The 24,826-nt window shown below is 37.8% G+C and overlaps 1 protein-coding gene across 3 annotated transcripts in view; it reads left to right on the top strand.

Annotated features, from left to right (window-relative positions):
• The window catches only part of LOC122084122 (midasin), a 93,370-nt gene that overhangs the window by 12,448 nt on the left and 56,096 nt on the right, over positions 1 to 24,826 (top strand). For 2 of the 3 annotated variants that reach the window (XM_042652195.1, XM_042652197.1), the window contains exons 4-23: positions 573 to 847; positions 936 to 1,139; positions 1,408 to 1,577; positions 7,910 to 8,019; positions 8,116 to 8,235; positions 13,089 to 13,167; positions 14,290 to 14,412; positions 14,491 to 14,590; positions 14,678 to 14,774; positions 14,893 to 15,027; positions 15,112 to 15,162; positions 15,265 to 15,441; positions 15,552 to 15,677; positions 15,851 to 17,614; positions 18,247 to 18,314; positions 18,406 to 18,601; positions 18,729 to 18,833; positions 18,916 to 19,221; positions 23,597 to 23,790; positions 23,891 to 23,945. In XM_042652195.1, coding sequence (XP_042508129.1) covers positions 573 to 847; positions 936 to 1,139; positions 1,408 to 1,577; positions 7,910 to 8,019; positions 8,116 to 8,235; positions 13,089 to 13,167; positions 14,290 to 14,412; positions 14,491 to 14,590; positions 14,678 to 14,774; positions 14,893 to 15,027; positions 15,112 to 15,162; positions 15,265 to 15,441; positions 15,552 to 15,677; positions 15,851 to 17,614; positions 18,247 to 18,314; positions 18,406 to 18,601; positions 18,729 to 18,833; positions 18,916 to 19,221; positions 23,597 to 23,790; positions 23,891 to 23,945 — 4,455 coding nt within the window. Of the gene's footprint in view, positions 1 to 572; positions 848 to 935; positions 1,140 to 1,407; positions 1,578 to 7,909; positions 8,020 to 8,115; positions 8,236 to 13,088; positions 13,168 to 14,289; positions 14,413 to 14,490; positions 14,591 to 14,677; positions 14,775 to 14,892; positions 15,028 to 15,111; positions 15,163 to 15,264; positions 15,442 to 15,551; positions 15,678 to 15,850; positions 17,615 to 18,246; positions 18,315 to 18,405; positions 18,602 to 18,728; positions 18,834 to 18,915; positions 19,222 to 23,596; positions 23,791 to 23,890; positions 23,946 to 24,826 lie in introns of those variants that run through there. The other variant, XM_042652196.1, reaches the window with a different exon arrangement.

Here is a 24,826-nt window from a genome sequence, read left to right as displayed (position 1 = left end):
GGTATGAAATTGGAATGTTAAGCTTGATTTGCATCTTCTGTGTATGGAAATGCTGTTCCCTCCTACTTTTTTCAATTGATGACATCTCTCTTTGTTCTTTTTTTAAATTGTTAAAACCAGATCCCGATCTTAGTAAAGTCATCTACATATAAAGCCATCAGAATTGGTGTTTGTTTGGAATTGTTGTAATTTTATTTTGAAGATCCAGAATTGGTGATACCATGCTTGGTATCACTATTTACCTTACTTGGCAACAACTTCAATTAAGAATTCCATGCCCTGGTTCCAGAGAGACTGTTCTATAATTGCATATATCTGAGATATGCACCATCCACTATTTGAAAATCTTGAAACAGTTCTTTCTTTTTCCATTTACAAACATGTCATGCCGTCCTCTGTAGTTCTTTGCTGCTACTTACCTGTGGTGATGTAATCTTTTTAGAGGTTTTAGGATCTATTGCTGAAACCCTCCTTTTGTTATTTCAATGGAAATCAATATGGCATGCTCATTGTTAAATGGAGCTTAACTTCCTTTATACTCATTCTTTTGACTGTTTTAAATTAAATGTCAGGAGGGAACTGACTTGCTAAATGCTGTTCGGACATCTTTCCGCTTCCTCCTAGTAAAGCCTAAAGTCTTCTCTGAGCTTTGGAACTGGTCTTGTTTCTTGAACCTTGTCCAACACTCTCCGAATGTGGGTTCAGGAAATAATCCAGAGCTTTTAAAAGCCATTTTGGATATAAAATGGTGCGGGATACAGATATTATCAATCGTTTTGAGAATGAGTGATAGAGCAACGTCATGCTTTGGTCTTGATGCAGAAAATTCTTTTTCATGTTTATTACGGTTAGTCTGTTTTCACTTTCTTTCAGACATGGGACCACTTCAACAGTGACAACTTGATGGTATTCATGTAGCTTTTTATTACTTGCAGCTGGGATGAGTTCTGTGAGGATGTGTCTGTAGAAAAAGCTAGCTGGTATCTAGAAAGAATTGAACAACAAAATGGAGATTTTGTTGATGGATGCATTGATTTTGATCAGGACAACTGCCTGCAGTCTTTTGGGCTTCTGTGTTCTGATTCTTCTGAATTCTCTTCTTTAGAGCCATTAAGTACAAACAGGAGGCTGTCAGCATGGTAAGCACTAAGCAGGAATATTATTTTTTCCCCGTCATCTTATAACTTGCCTTTTTTCATTTACTCAACTGGTTATTAATTAAAAAAAAAAAAGTGGGCAGGAAATCTTTTTCTCTTCTTTCTGATGAGCAGCAAAGTTTTATTTTATTTTTCCAATCCAGTAAATTATCTATTTCTTCCTTAGCTGCATTTGTCTCTGATTTGTTTTCCCATCGGGGGTGGTTGTCGTTGATGCCTCTCTTGATATTAAATGCTTTTCCATTTTCAGGGGTAGAAAATCATCTGACCGTCCCTTTGTATTGACTTCAGCTGTGAAAAAGAGCTTTGAGATGGTCCTGCTAGCAGTAAGCCAAAAATGGCCTGTTCTTCTATATGGTCCTACGGGTTCTGGAAAGACGGCATTGATTAGCAAGTTGGCCCAAGTTAGTGGGAACCAAGGTATTCCTTTGGATTATCAACATCTCCCACCCCCCACCCCCCAACCCCCACCAAAAAAAAAAAAAGAAAGATTAAATGATATAGAAAAAAAGAGAAGATGGACAAGATATGTGAATGGCTGGAAGAAGGAGCCTTGCCCATAAGAAATTCAAGAAATAAAGAGTAGACAAAAGTATGCTACATTGCCAATATTTTGGTTACAAATTTTCCTCCTTCAAAAATACTCCACATCTGGCTTAGTGCTTGGTGCTTTTGGAGTCTAAACTAATGCAATTTTTGTTTTAGATGCAAAAGCAAAGACTTCTCTCAGATAGCGAAGACAGTTAGCTGAATGCTTTGCTTCACTCTTATATTTCCCATAATAAGGATAGATTTGTATGGTTTGACATTTTAATATCAAAATTCTATTGAGGCATTGAGATCCTCTCTTAGAGAACAAATTTTTAACCCATCTCCCATGATCACCTGCCCAGAGTATACAAACATAGTCATCGCAGGTTGTCTTTGAAATTTCTAAATCCCACGGGTTGTCTTTGAAACTTATAATTTATTCATTCCTTATTTTATCCTTTCTATTTTTACCACTCATCCATCTCAACATCCTCATTTCGGCTACACTAAGTTTATCTAAATGTTGTTTATTTACTGCCCAACATTCAACTCCATACATCATTGCTGGTTGTATCACTGTTCTATAAATTTCCTTTGAGTTTTAATTCTTTGTGCAACATCTTCCTCTATCATCTTTGCCCCCTTTGATGTATCCCTTCTCTTAGTTGGGCCTTCTGCCCCCTTGTTGTTTTGCCTCCCTTCCTTCTTTCCTTTGTACATTCTTTCTTCCTGTTTATGAAATTATTTATTCACAAAAAAAAAAAATAAAAAATCTTCCTCTATTTTCCACTGTTTATGATTGAACCTAGGTATCTTAAATTTTAACCCTGTGTAATGCCCCGTCATTCACCACCTCTCTTTTGTATTATTGTTACTAAAGTCACACACCATATAATCTGTTTTGTTCTACTTACCTTAAAACCTTTTGATTCCAAGGTCGATCTCCAAAATTCCAATTTGGCATTTGTCCCTGCTTTGGTTTTATCGACCAAATATCATCAACAAAAAAATGCACCAAGGGATCTGATCTTCAATGTTTATAGTAAACTCATTTTTGATTAGCGCTAACCAGTATGGGCTTAAAGCTAATCCTTGATGTAATCTAATTCTTATTGGGAGTTCATTACCTATCCCCCCATAGTTCTTACACTAAGCACCACATCATTATACATATCTTTAATTATGTCGACATATTTACTTGAAACACTTCTTTCCTCTAATACATTCATTGAACATGGCCATACCCATGGTTTAAAGTATTGGTACGTATCGTACCATAACGGTCATTACCGATACGATATATGAAATTTTTAAAATCCTTTTGTATCGAGATGTACATACCGATACATACCAATACACACCGATATGATACGCACCAATACTCTATGGAAAATAAAAAATCGAGGTGAAATGTACGTTTCAGTATGTATTGGTACGTATCGGTGCGTATCCGTATGTATCGACCTATACATACTGATACGGTACGATACGTATTGATACGGTTATATAATGGCCAAGATGGGTAATTTTTCAGAAAAACACGATTTTTTGAGGGGTTTTTGTTCCAAAGTTGCTGCCAACCATTTTTCTCTCTAACTAAAGTGGAAATCAAGGTTGGAACAAGGATTTTACATTTATAGGCCAACTACGAACTTTGGAACAAGGATTTTACATTTATAGGCCAACTACGAACTTTGGATTCTTAGTGCGATACTCTCAATTTAGTGTTTATGCATAACACATGTTATATATAGCTTTTTTAAACTATTTTTAATGCAAAAATGTATAAAAAAGTGTTTCCTATCCATTTATGTGCGTATCTTCGATACGATACCCTTTGATACGTATCTTAATTTTGGTCAATCTATACAACGACCGATACCGATACTTTAATCCTTGGCCATTACCACCTCAAACGACTTTTTCGGAGTTGTCATTGATCGTGGCAACTCCCAAATCAGCTCTAATACGTTCATTCCTTAATTTATTCTTCCTAGTTTTGTCACACATCCATCTTAACGTCTTCACGACTACATTTAGTGTATGACACGTCTTAACTACCCAACATTCCACCCCATACATCATAGCCGGTTTTACAACAATCCTATAGAATTTTTTTTTAAGCTTTAAAGGAATACATCGGTCACACTATCACAGCACTCCGGTCGCACCTCTCCATTTCATATGTCCCATTTTAATTTTCTGTGAAACATCATTCTTTATGCCACCTTTATTTATGGTAGATCCCAAATATCTAAAATAGTCACTTTGCCTTTTTGCAATATTTCTCTCTCCTCAATTTCACCATGTTATTATCCATCATATTGTGACTAAAGTTACACGTCATATATTCTGTATTCGATCTACTAATCTTAAAGCCTCTTGTTTCCAAGGTTGATCTCCAGAGCTTTAACTTAGCTTTGATCCTTGCTTTCGTTTCATACACCAAATGTTTTCATCGGCGAAGAGCATACACCATGAGACTGTCTTTGGTTAAATCATCTATGCTAAATGCAAACAAATAAGGGCTTAAGGATGATCCTTGATGTAAGCCAATCGCAATTGGGAATTCCATGCCCTGATCTCCCACAGATCTCACCCTATTCAATATTTACCACACACTCATACATATCTTTGATTATATCTACATATTTACTTGACACCCCTCTTTTCACAATAACTTGCCGGATTAAATCTCTAGGCACTCTATCGTAGGCTTTTTCCATATCAATAAAGAGTATATGGAGATCTTTCTTGCTTGCTTTATATCTTTCCATGACTTCTTCAAAGTCCTAAGCCAACCTAACTAAAGGCTATTAATCTTAATCATAGTCAAACTAAGAAAAGAAACTCAAAACAGAACTCCATAAGAGAATAGGAATAAGATTCAGACTAAGAATAGGATTTTCAGAGGAATAGGATTCCTAGAGACACTAGGATTGTGGCCTTGTCTTCTTTCTTCTTTAGTGTTGTATACTTGTACAGAACTTGTATCTGTACTTTTCAGCTGCATCAGGAACAAGTGAGCATTCCTCCCTTTCAATTACTCAAAATGACCTGTAGTGTTGCGTTCTATAAATCCACCTCTTGCCCTGAATGGAGCTAAGTGCCATAATCTAATCAACCCCCCACCATATCATTGAGAAATATCCGACCAGGTCAGACACTCAGGAAATGAAACATTACCTTTATGGTGATGGAATACTTTAGAAACAATTGATCGATAGATTCCCATCCTCTCCACACAGGACACCCAAAAAGGGGAGGTAGTACTCCACATTTCTCGACTAATGAGTGTCAATGGTCATAACTTTCCTATGGGCACTTTTCAAATCTAGTGCCTTGCATTTTGAAGGGGAGTAGGTCTCCCAAGAACCATTTAAGGTAAGAGGCCATGTGGATTTTTGGGGTATATTAGATTATATTATTTGAATGCTGGTGAGATGTATTGATTCTAAAGTAATGCTTCTTATTGCAAATTAATACTTCTCATGTCAAAAGCTACACTAGTTGGCATTTTCCAAAGGTAGCAAATGAGAGATATATTGTGTAACATTTAAGTGTCTCTTGCATAGGTAGTGACTTGAAATACTGTGATTCATGAAAATTGCTCTACTTCTCTTAACTGCTTTAAGGGATTATGAAGTGGGATTGTGACTGTTATCCATTATGCTACCTCTTGCACTTTGGACTGCTCATAGTTGTTAAGGCGTTGCCAAGGCAATGACTTGGTGCCCAGGTGGTTTGCCTGGGGCTTAGGTGACAGTCACCTCACCTTATTACACTGCATGTCGCCTTGTGTTTTGGCACTTATTTATGCCAAATATAATTTAAGCAATTGTTTTTTTTATTTGTTAAAATATTATTCATAAATAAGCAAATACCCCTTATTTGAATCCGATAAAAATAGTTGGGAAATTTTCTTGTACGATCCCTAAAAATATCCATAATTTCATGTATCCCCCAAAAATGAAAATAAGTGCTCGTATATCCCTCACTTTCATCAGAAAATTTCTAATAAATCCATTCCGTTAGAACTAAATTGTTAAGTGATGATGTCAGCAGTCTCATATTATCTAATGGCCAAATTACCCTTATGGGTATGCAAACTTACCCTTATATCCTTGACCTTAATCTTGTAGTCTAGGGTTAGGGTTTCGAATAGTGAATCGAGAATCAAGTTCTGCCAATCATCCATGGCTTCTTCAAGAAAAGATATGGATCGGATCAAAGGATTGTGGAGCCCCGAGGAAGATGACTTGCAGAAGCTTGTCTGGAAGCACGACCCTAGAAATTGATCCCTCATAAGCAAATCCATCCCTGGGAGGTCAAGGTTTTCAAAAATCATCAAAATTGTTGAATTGCTGTTTGCTTGGCTTGACGGGGAAAGCCAGATATCGATCATCTGCTTTGATGTAGTAGGAGGGATTGAGTTTGTAGTAGGAGGGATTGAGTTTATTAAAAAACCAATATTTCCACGCGTTATTTTTCCTCTAAAGTCGAGATCTAAGTCGTCGTCTTCTTTACGCGGAAATCGTCTTTTCTCTTTTTCGTTTTCTTTTTCTGTTTTCGTCTTTGATCGTTTGCGATTTCATTGTGCATTGCTTGGAATACAGAAGGTTAAGCCGAATCAGAGGTTATGTCCGCGTGGAATCAGATCTAAGGAGAATGATTTGTGTATCTGAAGCAGAACAAGATCAAGAAGACCAGATCTGGTCTAATTTACAGAAAACGTAGACGAATTGGAAGATCAGTTGGGTAAACCGCTCATCGCTCGGGTCTTTCTAGAAAACAGAGATAGATCCATAGATTACCAAAAAAAAAAAGAAAAAAAAGAAAAAAGGAAGGTGAATTATGGAATTTAGCTTGATCGGCACAATTGAGGTGCATTGGAAAGTGATATGTGGAAGGATTATTTGTAGAAGAATCGAAGATTGGAATGGATCATATCTGAATTATCGTATTTTCAAGCTAGGAAAGAGATTGATTGAAGTGATCAGGAGATCAGGAGAAGGATCGGTTAATTGCTAATATGAGCGGACACGAGCCAGCGAAGCTTGATGATGAGCAGATTGCAGAGTTACGGGAGATATTCCACTCCTTTGACTGGAACAACAACGGTAGCTTAACATAGTCGGAACTTGGATCACTCATGAGATCACTGGGTCTCAAACTAAGTCCGGAGCAGCTCGAAGCTTTGATACAGAAGGCCGATAAGAACAGTTGAGGCTAGTAGCAACCACACCTAAAGGGAAAAAAAAAAAAAAAAAAATTGGTGTTTTTTTTCTTTTTTAGTTTCCTTCTCGTTTCTATTGAGGAAAAAAAAAAGAAGGTTAAGTAAAAGGGTAAAAAAGTCATTTTATGTTTTAAGCTAACGGTTTTACAAATAAGGGTGCAGTGGATATTATTTTCATTTTTGGGGGTTACATGAAATATGGAGTTTTTTAGGGGTGGTACAAGAAAATTTCCCTTAAAAATAAATTCCAAAAGGATAAAAAGTCAACTCCCCAGTCCAAGAAAAATAATTGGATTTTCGGAGTGATTTTTAACTTTTAAATGCTGGGTTTTTTTCTCAATTATGAAAATTTGATAAATCCTATCAAGTTAAAACATTGATAAAAACCAAAAGTCCGGTAAAATAATCTTTGGTTTTGATATCTATAAAATAATTTTCATTCAGGTGATTTTAAATGCATTCACGCACTTTAAAATAAGTTTGACTGGAGGCTGGAGCATAACTTTGTCATTACAATTTAGATTTAAGTAATCTTAGACTTGTTGGAAAGATGGTTTTATATTATACCTAATATAAAAAGTCTCATGTAAAAATAAAATCATTTGACCAGTCAAACTTATTATAAAACAAGAGCATTTCTCTAAATATTGATTTTTTATGACTTAATGTGACTAGTGTTGATTTTTTGTGATTTGATGTGGCTAAATGTTGACTCTTAATGACTTGATGTGGCCTAATGTTGGTTTTTTATGATACAAGGTATATGTAGCTTACTAAATATGTTAGAAAATAAGGAAAATAAAAAATAACACTTGGTCGCCTTGGCGTCGTGAAACTATGGGACTGCTACAACCTTTCACATAATTAAATGGGCCAGCCTGCTTCTCCTATCTTATTCTGCAAGTGTTTCTTCTTGTTTAGGCTTTTTTATTTTTTATTATTTTTTTAATCTATCTCTTATGACTGTTGCTCTCCTGTTTTTTAGTTCTCTTTATTCACATGGATGAACATATGGATGGGAAAACACTGATTGGGAGTTACATTTGTACGGAAATACCTGGGGAATTCAGATGGCAGCCTGGTTCTCTTACTCAGGTTTGCTTTTGTGCTGAAAGTTATGAGTTTATGTTTCTAGAATCTACCATAATGCTGTTCCAGCATTTTTATGTCATCATTTTCACCTGTACACAGGCAGTTCTGCGCGGACTTTGGGTAGTCTTTGAAGACATCGACAAAGCACCATCGGATGTTCAGTCTATCTTATTGCCTCTATTAGAGGGTTCAAGTTCGTTTGTGACTGGTCATGGGGAGGTACCACTTGGCTTATAACTTATTTATCATACCCTGGCATGATCTAGATTCTAGAATGTACGTGTTTGGCTTCCCTGGAGATACAATACATATGCATGCATTATTTATTGCACTGTGCTAACAAAGTGACAAAGGGTTTAGGAATTTTAACTGTTGATGTCAATTGTTGTGGCTTTACTAAACAACTCGAGCTTTCGGGATCAGCATTTGTAACATGGTATCAGAGGTAGTAGGTTCGGTATTTGATACCTGGTGTCTGCGAGTGTTTATGTCATAGTTGTCAAGGCGATTGAAGGCAGTGGGGTAGAGTGGAGGGGGGTGGGGAACCAAGGCGACTAGGCACCTCCTAGGAGACAAAGGAGCCCTTTGAGCAAAGGGAGCCTGGATGCCTAGGTGACGCCTTGACAATTAGGGTTTATGTCGTGTCACTTATAGAGCCGTTTGTGTGTGGGGCCTGCATGTTCTAGAGTAATGTAGGACTAGAATCACAAGCGATCCTAATCCCAGGTAGGATCTCAAAATCTGGCTGAATAGGAGAATTTCGAGCACACACAAACCGTGGCTTAGATGGAGCTGAATTTTGGATCGATTGGAGATCTTACATGAGGGAACAATCCATAAAAAATTGAGTAAATTCTGTCAGTTGGATTGAGAGATCTGTTGGTTGAAAGAAAAAGGGAACTTTATGAAGTTCTGCTGTAGGAGCAGCTACAAGCCTTGGTTGATCTCGCTTACAACCTTGACAATAAGGCTGAAATCGATTCTTCTATTGGCTGCCTTCAAGCTGGTCTTTTGATGAATGGAACTTCTGAAATTCGACAGATTATTATGAATTTATGATCACTCAAACACTTTCTCACAACAAACAAATAAAAGAAAATAAGAAAAGAAAGTATTTGGTGGAGGGGTTGAGGAGGGGAAAAAAGAACTAGTGAATGGGCATCTCAGTCCTCAGGTTTTGGGTATCTCACCCATCAAGGTAATAGCTATCTCAGCCATGAGTAAACACTCAATTTCATAAACTTCAATCTTTTTTTCTTTTTCATTATGATCAATGGCTTTAGATAGCCTTACATAACTTGGACATAAAGAAATAACAAAAAAAGAAACTAATGGACTGAAATAGGACTTTGTAATTTGTGTCTAACTTGCTAACCAAGTAAGAATAAATTAGAAACTAACAATTAAACACAAAAAGGAAACTAACCTAAGTTACATAATAGGAACTTCTTTGACTAAAAAAATAGGAAACTAACTAGACTAACTTGCTCAATAAGAAAACATAAACTGACTAAAAAAGGAACCAAATCTTCCTAAGTTACAAAGCTTTGCTTGCCAAGATAAAAAAAAAAAAAAGAAAAACGAAAAAGAAAAAAAGAAACTAATGTCTAGTATCCTAACAAGTGCTGGCAGCATCTTTCCCAAACCAGCTGTCAATATTGGACCCCTAGGTACTGTTCATGTGTACAGTAACATCAGGTTGTTTGATCCGATCGGAGAAAAATAAGGCTGGTTTGATGTATGAAACTGTACCAGAATTGGGCCAGCATTGAACTCTCTTTTTGATAGCTCGATCTACATCAACTCACCCCCTCTTAGAAAAAATTCATCCTTGAATTTTGTAGAGTGTGAGGGTGATTTTAGCATCGTGCACGTCCACCATCAACTCATAGAAAAATTCAGGTAGCTCTTTGGTAATGAGGATTTAGTCTAGAATGTGAGCAGCTCGATCTTCAAAATACTTTAATGAGATGACGAACTCCACATGCTCAGCTCCAAGAACCTCAAATATATCCATGGGATCATCCACATGTATGCCTTCAACTATTGTGTTCTTGACATTTACAATTTCTATCTCAAGCTCTTTAAGATTTTCCTCTTTGCTGTTCACAGTCATCACAGATGTTGAAGCACCATTCTCCTTGGGTTCGATCTCCTTGTCCGCAATTGTGACTATGTTGCTTTCGACTTCATCCACATGAATCTCTTTGATAGGAACATCAATGACTATCTCTCCCTCGACAGTAGGAGTTGCTGGATTTTCACCAGCACTAGTCTCAACTTCTGATTTAGGTTCATTGGTTGGAGGTGTCCTCTCATGTTGCTCCTTTTCAATTTGTTGCAACTTAGTGGCCACATGGTCTAACAATTCCTTCATGCTCTTGTCACCTGTGGGTGGCTTTTGGGGACCTGTAAATGACTTCGGAGGGAACTCTACTTGAGGGAAATACATTATTCGTTCACGTTTAGATAGGTACATACCCGCCAACAAATACTCTATCTCCTCCTAAGTTGTAGGCTCACGCCCTTGAGCTTGATGTTGCCTTTGATGGACTCTCCATTTGATTTGAGCGCAATCACTCTTTTGGGAGCAAGCATATTGAAGCCGTTGTGTCTTTGTCTGGTCGTAGGAATAAAAGTAAACGCTCAATTCCTTTACCCAATCAAGGAACATGTATGAAGTAATTTTTCTCGGAAAATCCCACGGCTCCACCCTTGGTTAGGTTAGCTTTGATACCAAATAATGTAGGACTAGAATCACAAGTGATCCGAATCCCAGGCAGGATCTCAAACTCTGGCTGAATAGGGAGAAATTCAAGAACTCACAAACTGTGGCTTAAATGGAGCTGAATTTTGGATCGATTGGAGATCTTATATGAAGCAGCAAGCCATAAAAATTTGAGTAAATTCTGTCAGTTGGATTGAGAGATCTGTTGGTTGCAAGAAAAAGGATAATTTATGGAGTTCTGCTGTGGGAGCAGCAGCTACAGACCTTGGTTGATCTCCCTCACAACCTTGACAATAAGGTTGAAATCAATTCTTCTCTTGGCTGCCTTCAAGCTGGTCTTTTGATGGAACTTCTGAACTTCAACAAGATTATTTTGATCACTCACTCTCTCACAACAAACAAATAAAAGAAAATAAGAAAAGAAAGAGAATTTGGTGGAGGGGTTGAGAAGGGGGAAGAAGAACTAGTGAATGGGTATCTCACCCCTCAAGGTAATAGCTATCTCAGTCATGATTCACTCAATTTTATAACTTCAATATATATATATATATATATATTTTGGTTATGATCAATCGCTTTGAATAGCCTTACATAACTTGATATAAAAAGCAACAAAAAATGAAACTAATGGACTAAAATAGGACTTTCTAATTTATGTCTAATTTGCTAACCAAGTAAGAATAAATTAGAAACTAATAATTAAACACAAAAAGGAAACTAAGCTAAGTTTCAAAATAGAAACTTCTTTGACTAACAAAATAGGAAACTAACTAGACTAATTAGCTCAATAAGAAAACAGAAACTAACTAAAAAAGGAAACAAATCTTCCTAAGTTACAAAGCTTGCTTGCCTGGATAAACCGAAAAAATAAAAATAGAAACTAATATCTAATATCCTAACAAGTGCTGGCAACATCTTTCCCAAACCAGCTGTCAATATTTTCACGTGAACAGTACCTGTGTGAACAGTAACAGCAGGTTGGCTGATTCCGATTGGAGAAAAATAAGGCTAGTTCGATGTATAAACTGAACCAGATCTGAACCAGAATTGGACCAGGATTGAACTCTCTTTTTGACATCTCGATCTACATCACTAGGGTCTTGATATAAATTGTTGTGGCCTTATTTAAGCTTTTGGGATAAGCATATAACCCCAACTGAATAGCACACCTAGTCCAGGTTGTAAGAAATTTGAGAAGACTGACCCCATTAGGTTGGGGTAAGGCTGAGTGTTTTATTTATCTATTTTTTTACTTTTTTTTTTTGGTTGGAAATAAATGCTTAAATGTGAGGAAAGGAAACAATTTTAAGTAAATACTGGATAATAATTGCATTGCTATTTTATTGAAGGGGAACACAGTGAAATTTAAGTATTGTTGTGGACAGATTAGAATTTGTAATTAGACAATTATTTCTTAAGCCTTAATGTGATGACAAAACAGTTTTTGATTAATGAAGAACATTCTTGCCCCCTTTTTTTATTGTGCGAGGAAGGTGCTTATGTGCCTCACGCTCTTTGGACATGATCCTTCAAACTTTTGGGCAACCTTCTTTAGCCATGATTAATGTGGCTTCTTTCTGATCCTGAAACAGAATTTTGGGCGTTAACTTGTTGATGTAATAAGGTTATCGTCTAGGAGTGGGTTTACTAGCCTCAAGTTTTGATAGGGGGTGATAGGGTACTGTTTTGGTGAAGTTTTTAGTGTAGAGAAATGGTGAATAGGGGGGAAGAAGAAGAAGAAGAAGATAATTCACCTAGGTTTGAAGGAATCCACCTCCAAAGGAATCTAGGAATCCACATCTGAGAACCTAAGGAATCCACCTTAGGATGTAGAGAAATCAATGTCCACGACGTGACCACGATCCATCCACATGGCATCAGCACAAAGCTAGAGGGGAAAAATCCATTCATTGTACTTTCAAGAGTAAAATATTATATATGTAGTGTTAAGTTACTTATGGTTCAAGTGACTAGTTACTTCTCCTATGATTAACTTGGTGCTTATCCCTGGTTGATACTGATCCATAGGGGGGCTAAAAGGTTCCCCTATTTTCAAATTACAGTAATACCCTTATCTAGGACCCACAGTTGTAAGTATGCTCCAAAATGCAAAAATATCTTCTGACTTATCAACCATATAATCAAGCACTTTTAACCACTTGTTGTACTTAAAACATATGTATGTACATAAAAGCACAAAAAAGCAACAATATGGCCTCCATTAAGAGATATCCCAAATCTGGCCACCAACAGATATTTTGCTCTTGATCACTTCTATTTCTTGGATATGTTCTCTTGATTTTTGCCTTCTCAGCTAACTCTTGTAAAATGTGGACCTTCGCAGGCAATAAGTGTGTCTGAAAGCTTCAGATTGTTTGCTACGGTGTCAATTTCTAAGCATGATAGCTGTCACAATTCAGAAGGTCCGTGAATGGAACCATTTCTGTTCTTTTCCCTTCATTGATTTTGCATTTTACATTTTTTGATATTGGGTGTTATCTATATTCGTTAGTTGCTTTTAAATGCTCATTATGTGTAGATTTTTGCCTCCATACAAATATAATTAGTCGCCAAACCTGCTATTGCTTTGGGTCTTCTACTTCCCAAATTAGGTTCCTAGAAATAGATGAGGTACTGCTTCCAGGTCTAATTCCTGTCATACTCATATCTATTGATGGATGGTCTTGGAACCCCTGGACTTGATCATCTCTATATGATACAAGATAATTCTTGTACATAGGGGTGCCAACTTGTTGGTTTTGGTCGGGCCTTTGCTGGTCCTGCGCATCTGAGGCACAAGACTGAAACTGACTAATTACTTATTGGTTCTCAAAGCCAAGGTCTTCAATTGGTTTTGGCCAATCATTCTTAATCGGTCGGTTAAGCCATTTATTATGTATATTTGGCTATTGGTCTTTAATAGGTCAGGTTTCGGGTGTTTCATTTAATCTGTCCTTATCAGTCAGTTTATTTGGTTAATCAGGTTGGATCGAGACTAACCGATTAATCTGAAAATTACATTTTTCTAGAACCTAAACTGGACTGTATGTTAAACAGTCAGTTGGTTTCGGTCTTATTCTGTTGGGCTCAGTTGGGGTGGGCCTGGGTTGACACCCTGACTGGTACATACCTCTTGGGCTATCGTAAATTGGGAAGGGGTGTTCATTGGGATGATGACTCATAGGCTGCAGTTAGTGGCATATAACATTCACAATTGGCTTGTATCTGATGAACTCATACCTGAAAGGCTGAAACAATGGTTGATTTAAATTAATAGATGGGACAGCAAGACCTTGCAGTCTTTTTTACCGGAGTAAATTAAGGCACATGCATCTATGGATACGGCTTCTGTGTGTTTTTGGTTCCAGTTTTATGTATGTGGTGTCTTATTGCTATATCATCAGCAGTTATAGTTTTGATCTAATCAAAATCACATAGGACTGGAGTTTTGTGTCACTGATAGCCTGAAGTTTTTACTAGAATAATTTGCCTTAGGAATCTTGGTATCCTCTGTTATTAACTACATGCGTTGCTTATAATAACAGGCTGGATCTCCCTTGGTGTCCTATGGAGGAAAGTCATGATTGGGCCATCGAGTAATAAGGATTTATTAGACATAGTGAATGTCTGGTATCCAAATCTGGAGGCTATTGCCGAGAAACTCATAGGTATGCAATGGTTGTTCATGTTCAACACAAATTCAGCTTCTTATACATCTCTTATGAGAAACTTTATATTTATTGCAGAAACCTTTGAAAGGGTTAGTGCTGCCCCTTCACATCAACACACAGGATTTCAGGTTGGAAATCCTGCTTCTTCTGGTTCTTTTGGCAGATTCTCGTTGAGGTAGGTGTTTTTGTTATGGTGACCTTCTACATTTAAGTTTCTGATTAGATTTATTTAACTCTTGTGCTTATTGGTTTGTGATGTCAGGGATCTCCTAAAATGGTGTAAAAGAATTGCAGGTTTAGGTTTTAGCTTTGTGGGGCCTAGGTTGTCTGCTTATGACTGTAAAAGCATTTATAAAGAGGTTGCATAAGATACAGTCCCCAAAACCTTTTACTCTTGTTTATGCTGTTTATAAATATTGTTTATGATTCCACTGTCTGTGTTATAACTAGTTGTCAAACTGTGGTTGTATTCTTCAGGCTGTAGATATTTTTGCTTCATCCTCTGCTTCTTTTGAAAATCGTTTGCTTATGATGGGAGAAATAGCAAAAATTTGGGAAGTACCCGTAACAGAGGCAGAAAGATTATATCCTCTAAATAAGCCCTTAATCCAGGTTTTTCTTGTTCCTCCTAGCCCTGTTATTTTAACCTTTTTGACTCTATTTCCTTAAGTTTCTGTTGTCTGCCTTTAATTGCAGGATTTGCAGTCTGAATTACAAGTTGGACGAATTTCTCTTAAATGCACTCGTGTAATTTTCCGTACAATTCATTTACAATTTTACAGTGACTCTTTAACCTTTTAGTTTTCTCATTTTTGAAATTGGGGGGGGGGGTTCGGTGTTCTTCTGTAGTTACATCGCCAAAAGAGACCTTTTGTGGATATTCGTAGTTCACTGCATGTTCTAGAGAAGATAGCTTGTTCTGTTAAGTACAATGAGCCTGTTCTCCTGATTGGTGAAACTGGTACTGGGAAAACAACACTTGTACAGAATCTGGCAATGAGGCTTGGTCGACCACTTACCGTGCTGGTATGTTTCCTTCTTACTGATTTAGGTACTTCTGGATTATGGCTTTTAGACACGACTGTCTATTTGATATATCAAATTAGCAATTGATTACCATGTTGCTCATGTGGCAGAACTTAAGCCAGCAGAGTGATGTTGCTGATCTATTAGGTGGATTTAAGCCTACTGATGCGCGGCTTGTATGCATACCACTTTATAACGAGTTTCAGGATCTGTTCTCTAGGACCTTTTCTGCAAAGGTATCCCTCATTCGAAGAACAAAATTTTATGCTTTATCATAGGGTCGTTTCTTTATAAAATTACTGATGCTTATCAGGAGGGAAAAAACACGTACTGATTTCTTGATGTACTGCTTTCTCCACTATCTTTTGATTTTCATGAATGTCTAATAACATGGTTTGCTGATATTCAGGAAAATGAAGATTATCTTGTACGACTGGGAAAACATATTGCCGATAAGAAGTGGAAAATGGTATTAAATGGATTTCAGAAAGCTCTTAATTTTTTTAAGAAGCAAGTCTATGATGTGGGAGGATCTGGATGTGGTACAAAGAGGAAGAGACCTCTGGCTGAAGAACTCCACAAAGCATGGAAGAGTTTCTCTATAAAACTTGATAGTGCTCGCAGGCAGATTGGCGCCTCAACTTGCATGACTTTTTCATATGTAGAAGGAGCTTTTGTAACAGCACTTAGAAATGGTCACTGGATTTTGCTTGATGAAGTGAATTTGGCCCCTCCAGAGATGTTGCAGAGAATTAGAGGGGTTCTAGAAGGAGAGCAGGGTTCACTTTGTTTAACTGAGAGGGGAGATGTCAACTATATTGACCGCCATCCTGATTTTCGTATATTTTCTTGTATGAATCCTGCAACTGATGCTGGAAAGCGGGAATTGCCCTATTCGCTGCGGAGTAGGTTCACTGAATATTTTGTTGATGATGTGTTGGATGATGAAGATTTATGTCTCTTTGTTAATCAATTTATGGATGAGCACCGTCCTAATAGAGAACTAGTCAATAAAGTAGTACAATTTTACAAAGCAGCCAAGAAGGAATCCGAAGAGAGGCTGCAGGATGGGGCCAATCAGAAGCCCCAGTATAGTTTGAGGTCTCTTTACCGTGCACTTGAATATACAAAGAAGGCGGAAAAAAACTTTGGATTCCGAAAGGCACTTTTTGATGGATTTTGTATGTTTTTTCTTACGATGCTGGATGGAAATAGTGCTAAATTTATGAACAGTTTGTTATTGTCATATTTATTAGGGGGAAATCTGCCCCCAAATGTTCCCTTTGATGGTTACCTTGTGAATAGAGGGAACCTCAGGTCTGATGCTTTCTCGGATAACTATATTTTGACGAGAAGTGTGAAGGAGCATCTTATGAACCTTGCACGTGCTGTTTTGATAAAAAGATATCCCGTTCTATTACAGGGCCCCACTTCTAGTGGGAAGACTAGCCTCGTCCAGTATCTCTCTGCTATCACTGGTCATGAATTTGTACGCATAAATAATCATGAACACACTGATCTCCAGGAGTATTTAGGTTCCTACATAACTGATTCTTATGGAAAGCTTGTGTTTCAAGAAGGTGTTTTGGTTAAGGCTGTTCGCAGTGGTTACTGGATTGTTCTGGATGAACTTAACCTGGCACCATCAGATGTGCTTGAAGCACTAAACCGGCTATTAGATGATAACAGAGAGCTTTTCGTACCAGAACTACAGGAAACTGTAACTGCGCATCCTGATTTTATGCTTTTTGCCACACAAAATCCTCCAACTTTCTATGGTGGGCGTAAAATGCTTTCTAGAGCATTTCGTAACCGTTTTGTGGAGATTCATGTTGATGAAATCCCTGAAGATGAGTTAGGTACAATACTAGAGAAGAGGTGCAAAATCCCTGGGAGCTATGCTAAAAAGATGGTTGATGTAATGAAGGATTTGCAGGTGCATAGACAGAGCAGCAAAGTGTTTGCTGGGAAACATGGTTTCATAACCCCTCGTGATTTGTTTCGTTGGGCTGATCGTTTCCGGACATTTGGGAATTCTTATAAAGATTTGGCAAAAGATGGCTATTTTCTTTTGGCTGATAGGTTACGAGATGAAAATGAGAAGAAAGTTGTTGAAGAGATTTTGAAGAGACACCTTTCGAATGAACTTGTTAAAGATGAGTTCTACCTGCAGGTCTGTTGATCTCACCACCCAACTTTTCTTAGTTGTGTATTTTCACTTTGCTATGGTGCTTAATGAGAAAGGAATTAAATTTTGATTCCTGTCATGGCTGGAACTGGAATGATTTCAGTGAATTCAGTGCAAGTCTGATTTTGGAAGATTCAGTTCTGTATGACTTCAGCATATTTGATAGGATTTTGTCAAAATACATTTCTTATTTATCAGTATTTGAGTATAGACTAGAAAATTTTCTTGACCTGAAGTTACATCACATGTAATAGCATTAAGTTAGTTCACTTTGTTCTTTTCAATTTTGTACATTGGATACACAAAGACACAAAGGGGCAGAGTTGCAGCATCTGCTTCATATATATTTCTTTTTTAGCTTATGGATATAATGGATGGTATCACACGATTTTCTTATCTGTTTAGGGAATGAAATATACAGGTGTTGGATTATTTGGTCCTTGCTTGCTAATTTTCTTACTTTTGATCTGGCTGGAAAAATGTTTTCTCTTGTTATACATGGAATGCCATGGAAACTCGTTTTATGATTTTTTATTTTTATTTATTTGAATTAGACAGGAAATTTTATATCCAGACTTGCTATGGGGATATCGTTAATTTTGTCAGTTTTATTTCAGGAGCCAGCTGGAGGCCACACTGTGTTGGACTTCTGCAAATACTCGGGAGTATCAGAAAGTCTGGGAAAGTATGTGTGATCAAATTTTGTTTGGTTTTTTAAGTCTGTAGCTTGTGGTTACTTCTAAGTGCCTAACACTAAAAAATGTGGTCACTTGCAGTATTGTTTGGACTAAAAGTATGTGGAGGTTATATTTTCTTGTTGAGCGTTGCTACAAGATGCGTGAACCCGTCCTTCTTGTTGGTGAGACTGGTGGTGGGAAGACCACTGTTTGCCAACTACTTAGCGTTATTTTGGGGTCAAAATTGCACATTTTGAATTGCCATCAGTACACAGAAACATCAGATTTTATCGGGGTGGGTTTTTTATAACTATATATTTCTGAGCTTTTCATGGATTCTATCTAGTACTTCCTTGGAATTGTATGTTATCGATGGTGTCAATAGCTGATAGATGTTAATGTAGTGGTGATAACATTCTCAGGGGTTTTATCCAGTACGGGAGAGGTCAAGATTAACTGAAGATTTCAAGCATCTCGTTGATCAACTGTTTCTGTCGAAGATATTTCTTCACTTTCCCGGAGATATTGTATTATTCCTGTCTGTGTTTGAGATAGCTGTGATGTTTATTCTCTGTGGTTACTACTACTCATCCATTTCTTTGGCTGCAGAGGATATCTTCTGATATAAGTCAAGCTTCTTCAACTCTTGATCAGCTTAATGGGATTATAAATAGCTACAAACAAGGTCTTGTCTTTCATCCTGATGTCACCCCAAGTGATCTTGATACATTTGAGAAAGTGAAACTGGCCCTACTTGAGCTTCACCAGAAGTGGCAAACCATATTTATGTGGCAAGATGGACCTCTTGTACAAGCAATGAAAGATGGAAATCTGCTTCTTGTGGATGAGATCTCCTTAGCTGATGATAGTGTTCTTGAAAGATTAAACAGTGTATTGGAATCTGAAAGAAAATTGGTATGTCAGATTTCTTTCTTGATATCTAGTTTATTTATTTATTTTTAAATATTCAGCTAGGATTTCTTCCCAATGGGTATGAGTTTTAAGTATTGGGTACAGCTACTGACTCTGATCCATGAAATGTGCTGTGAAAGGCTGAAAGCAATCAGCAAATTTTGCTGAAATTACCAAAATCTTTTTGTTTTGGCAGGGGTGAAATGGCTTAAAAAACTGAAATTTTGAACCTTGTGTGTAGATTTCTAATGTAGGACTTCTTGAGCTTGCGCACCATCCCAGACTCCTGAGCAACAAACCCCGGAGGTTGCTCCATATACACCTTGATGTAGATCCACATTATGGGCTGAGCTATCGCAGGAGGAAAGCCCAGCCCAAGTAGACATTGAACCAGCTCTATAGCTGCGTTTGATCCCTAGTTAATAAGGCCCATTGGCCAGCCTTAAGTGGCTATTAGTTAGTAGATGCTAGTTACTTAATCTGTCTAGGTTGCTATTGTTAATTCCTACTGGGAGTACAACTCCTAATTTGATTCCAACTGCTACTTTTGTAACCTCAGTCCTCTATTTAAAGGAGGGGCTGCTGTAGACACAATTTTAGACTTGAGTGAATAAAGATTATTGCAGTTAATTGCTTCTAAACAGCCGAGATAGGTGTGGGTGAGATGCCCAGGCTGAGATAGCCATTCCCACCCACATGTCTCTTGATTTCTCTCTTCTTTCTCTGCTTTTATCTTCTGTTCTTTGTTATTGTTGCTGTGAGATTCAAGTGAGAGTTTCAGATTCTGTTAAGTTTCTTAAAAGCCAGAATCGACCAGCCACTAGTTAGGGTTCTTGAAGGCCCATCGAAAGCCAGGATCATCCAAGTCTGAATTTGATTCAAGAAACCCATCTAGGGTTTTGTTCTACCCTCCAAGAGGATCACTCGATCCAAGCTTGGAGCCCGTTCAATGTGAACTTCCAACAGTTCTTGAACAATCTCTCAGTTTGCACATCGGGAAGCCCTAAATCAAGAAAGTGTAGATCTTTCAATTCAGCCAGTAGAACTTGTATGTACTTTAGGGTTTTGATCAGCACCCTAACCCTTACAATCGACCCAAGTTTGGGCCCCATCTGAGCCTCTCATGTCCAACCGCAGGTACCTTCTTGCTAACCCTAGCCGCAGGCCTCTCCCTAGGGTTTTGGGTCTTTTGCTGGTTATTGCTGCTGATTTATTCCATTCTCTTATAAGTAGTTCTTTGAGGTTATTTCTTGTCCTTGTTCCATTATTTCCCTACTTCTATTTCTGATTTCTGTCAAGGCTAATTAAAGAGTCATATCTGAATTATTTGGGCTATAATACATTGGGGGTTAGTTTCTTTGTGTAACCTACTTCTACATTAAGTGGTATTTAGAGCTATGGCTGAAGAGAGATCTAAAATACTCACTGGAGGATGTGATGAAATCCCTCCAACTACTGAACACAAGGCTGGATGCCATGGACCAAAGTTTGAAGCATTGAAAGACTACTGCTACCCAATCTAATGTGCAACCTACAGTCAATAACAATCCTAATATATAAAGATGATTTCCATTCCCTGCTTGAAGAAACGTAGCAGCCCGTATGTATGGTGGAGGTGAAGAGTTTGATGAGCATGAAGGAACCAAATTTCACCATGATGACACATATAAGGTTAAATTGGACCTGAAGGAGTTTAATGGAAAGCATGATCCCCTCTACTTCCATGACTGGATGAATTCATTTGATGACTACTTCCAATGGTACCGTATGTCTGAAGAAAGAAAGGTCTAGCTTGCCATCACCAAGCTTATAGGTGGTGCTAAAGATAGGTGGAAAGCTGAAGAGAGTAGACTTATTCAGAGACATAGAGAGCCTCGCAATTGGAAAGAACTCAAACTAATACTCAGTGAGAGATACCTACCCTCGACATACCGACGCCGTCTCTATGACATGCTCAACACTCTTCGACAAGGTACCATGACTGTAGAGGAATATGTTGATAAATTTAATGACTTGCTCTCACATACAGGTGCTTATCACGAGGATGAAGAACTGCTTATATCCCGATTTACGTTGGGACTACGACATGATATTCATGATAAGATTGTTGTGGTAGAACTTTCATCATTGAATGCATGTATTGAAACATCCTTATAGGCAGAAGATCTGATCAAATCAGCCCACTGAAGGTAAGAGACCATTTGCGCCAGCTAAACCTAATGGATGCCTGAGCTCCACAAGTCACACAGGATAGGGTAAAGTGTCCTATGGTTGGAGGAGAGACGCGACATTGAAGTGCTTCGGTTGTGGTGGAACCGGACACTATGCTAAATTCTGTCCTAAACGTGGAAGATCTAATTCAATCATCAACGCCATCGAGTCCAATCTGGACATGCAAGTCTATGAACCCCAAGATGATGATTGGACTGTGAATGTCGCAGTTGAAGGAATGGAAGATGAATATGAAGCTGATTATGCACAGGAAGATGATGATCCATATGTTACCATTAATGTGGTTGCAAGAATCCTAGTGGCTGAAGCAAAGGGAGAAGATTGGAGGAGGCACAATATCTTCTATACTTTGATGTCTAGTGGACCTCACAAAGCTGGATAGCGGGAGTTTTGTGAATGTAGTGTCTCAAGCTTTTGTGATTGAATGAAAGCTCAAAACTGAACCCCATCCACAACCCTACAAGGTATCGCTTCTCGACAACAACACCATGACTATAAATCAGTGATGTCTTGTGCCACTGAAGGTTTCAGAATATGAGGAGAATGTGTGGTGTGATGTCATCCCAATTGTGCTAACTGATGTACTACTTGGAAGACCTTGGCTATATGACAACAGTGTCCTAGTTGGTGTACCAAGAAGTAATGTTTCTTTGATCATAAAGGCAAGCCACTTACATTAAACCCATTCAACAAAACTCTAGAGAAAGCTTAATTGAGGGCTGCCCAGGTACGAAGACAACATGTTTTGAAGAACATTGGAAAGAACTCTTTCAAAAAAACTGAACCAAAGAAGCCACCATACAAGGCAAACACCAACAAGAAACAAATGATAGACAAGAAGTTGTGTGTGCTGCCCCATAGAGAATTAAAGAAGGAATTGATGCAAGTTTAGCGACATCAACTCCATAAACCTAGACATACTTGGCAACCAACCTTGCCTTCAATCAAGCAAGAGAACCATCCGGATTGACCTTAACCACATACACCAAACGGCAACCAATAACAGACTTTCCCGGAGGTAAGGGGATAAGATCCCAAGTCTGATTTTCCTTAAAGGCAAATAATTCTTCCTCCATAGTTGTCCTCCAACAAGGACCAGACAATGCCTCTGCAACAGACTTAGGAATAGGATGACTAGAAATAGTAAAATGAAAAAAATGTGATAAACCAGAATGGGAGACAAAATTAAAAATGGTATGTTGGATACAAACCTTAACATCCTTAAGCTGGGCAATGGGAAGATCAAGATCAGGAATAGGAATACCTGATTCAGGATTAGCTAATGAAGATGATGAGGTAGGCACTATAGAAGTAGTGGGCGCTGGATCTTCTGACTACGACGAGTATAAACCCGAACAACTAGTGGAGAAGGTGGTGGTTCTGCAACAGTTGGAACCTGTGGAACTGCGCGATGAACAACATTCATGCGAATATCATCGTCAACTCAGACCTATCAAACTGATGCTGCAAGAAGGTGAATCCGAGAGGAGAAAGGCTTGCAAGTTCATCTTAGTTAGGGTTACATAAAGGGAGGTAACTTATGATTGTGTGAACCCTTTTTATTTTATTCTAGGATGCGAATGAATATTCCTAGTTCGTTGAATGTAATATGGGTTGAGGTTTGCTTTATTTCTCTGATTATCCTTGTAATCACTATCAAGTCTGTGGTTGATAGTTTTTAGGGTCGTAGCCTTTTTTCTTTAGTGGGTGTAAAAGATTGTAACAGGGGTAGATGCTCCTAAAATAGTGGTAGTGAATTGAGCATTATATGAAGAAGCCCCTTTAATGCATTGCTTCGTGGACGTAGGCAGATTGCCGATCCATGTAAAAATGCTATTTCTTGTGGTGTTTGTGTGGATATATTTGGAGTGTGTTTGATGCAGGATGGGTGTGCACACCAGGAGACATTGCTACATGTTTTTGAGTGCATGTAGTTGACAGGCACAGTGTTAAGTACAACTGCGTGTGTGTGTTTGGTTAAAATGGTCAGCATCAACCAATCTGTTTTCCTGCAAGCAGTGCGTTTGTGTGATTGGTATAGTAACAGAATTTTTAAGGGTCACTGATTCACCCCCCCTCAGTGACATACTGGGACCATCAACTTTGTGTTTTCTGCCCTCATTTCTTTCTTTTTTGTCACTTTCAGTCTTTGGCGGAGAAAGGTGGCTCTGTTTTGGAGGAGATAACTGCACATCCAAGTTTCTTCCTTCTTGCTACGATGAATCCTGGTGGTGATTATGGGAAGAAGGAGTTATCTCCAGCTCTCCGAAATCGGTTCACTGAGATATGGGTTCCTTCTGTTGGCGACGTTAATGAGCTTAGAAGTATTGCTGTGCAGAGGTCTATTATTAATAATCGAAAATGACAAAAAATATGTTTATGGCAAACTTTTGGATGGACTGTTATGTAATTGATCTTTCTCTTACTTCCATTGCTGCAGATTTGTCAAATCGGAACTCTTATACATCACGGATCCAATGCTTAACTTCTGGGAAGTATGTCATGTTTTCAAATTCCCAATAATGATATTATTTTATTTTTATTTTTTATTTTTTTTAAGTTAAAGCTAAAGAAGGATGTAGGCATAGGCCTCAGTGTATGACATGCTTATGGTCGTCTAACATAGCAACTCCTGTACATGTGTAGGCCTACATAGAAAGATTGTTGGTGTTTGATAATACATGAACAAAAATTAGGGTGTCTTATGCTGCAAAATTTGAAAATCCAAGAGTCCTTATTACATAGGTTTTAGTCATAGAATTGGGAATAATTTAGTCCTTTGCTAGTGAGATATATGGCATCAATGATTGTGCTTATAAAATGTATCTTTTACAAATTTATTTTAATAGAAAAAATGATTTGCATTGCTTGAGTGTCTAACATAGATGTGTATAATGGTTTCCTATTTCTTTAATTTAATATTTATCATGTTGCATTACTAAATCATCTAGTCTCTACAGGGATAAGCAATCCCGAGATAAAGTATGATGCATATGCTAATAAGTTGGGCAGGTATATGCGCTGTCCCATATAGTATATATTGAATTAGGTGCAAATTCCCATTGGTCAATCCTGTTAAAATGCAAATGCGTGATGTATATTCCACTTAAAGTGCATTTGTATCTGTACAAGCTGTGGCCTCTTGTTATAAGAAAAATCTTCTCTTTCTTTTTATTTCTATTCTCTAATTTTCTGCAAAGAGTATCATCCTCCATATAACCTTTGCCCCCGACTCAGGAGGAACTGATGTTCTAGATTTAATCAGAACACTATGCGCAGTGGACAAAATGGTACCACCTTAAATAATGGGATAATCCTAAATAGTGAGCCGCTGCCTTTCAAGGTATAGATTCTTTCTAGAGAGGAGAATGATTTT

The sequence above is a fragment of the Macadamia integrifolia genome, chromosome 7 (assembly GCF_013358625.1).
Source record: "Macadamia integrifolia cultivar HAES 741 chromosome 7, SCU_Mint_v3, whole genome shotgun sequence".
NCBI classification, from domain to species: Eukaryota; Viridiplantae; Streptophyta; class Magnoliopsida; order Proteales; family Proteaceae; genus Macadamia; species Macadamia integrifolia.
The sequence above is the reverse complement of the archived record's forward strand: the minus strand, read 5'-3'. Positions and strand labels throughout refer to the sequence as shown.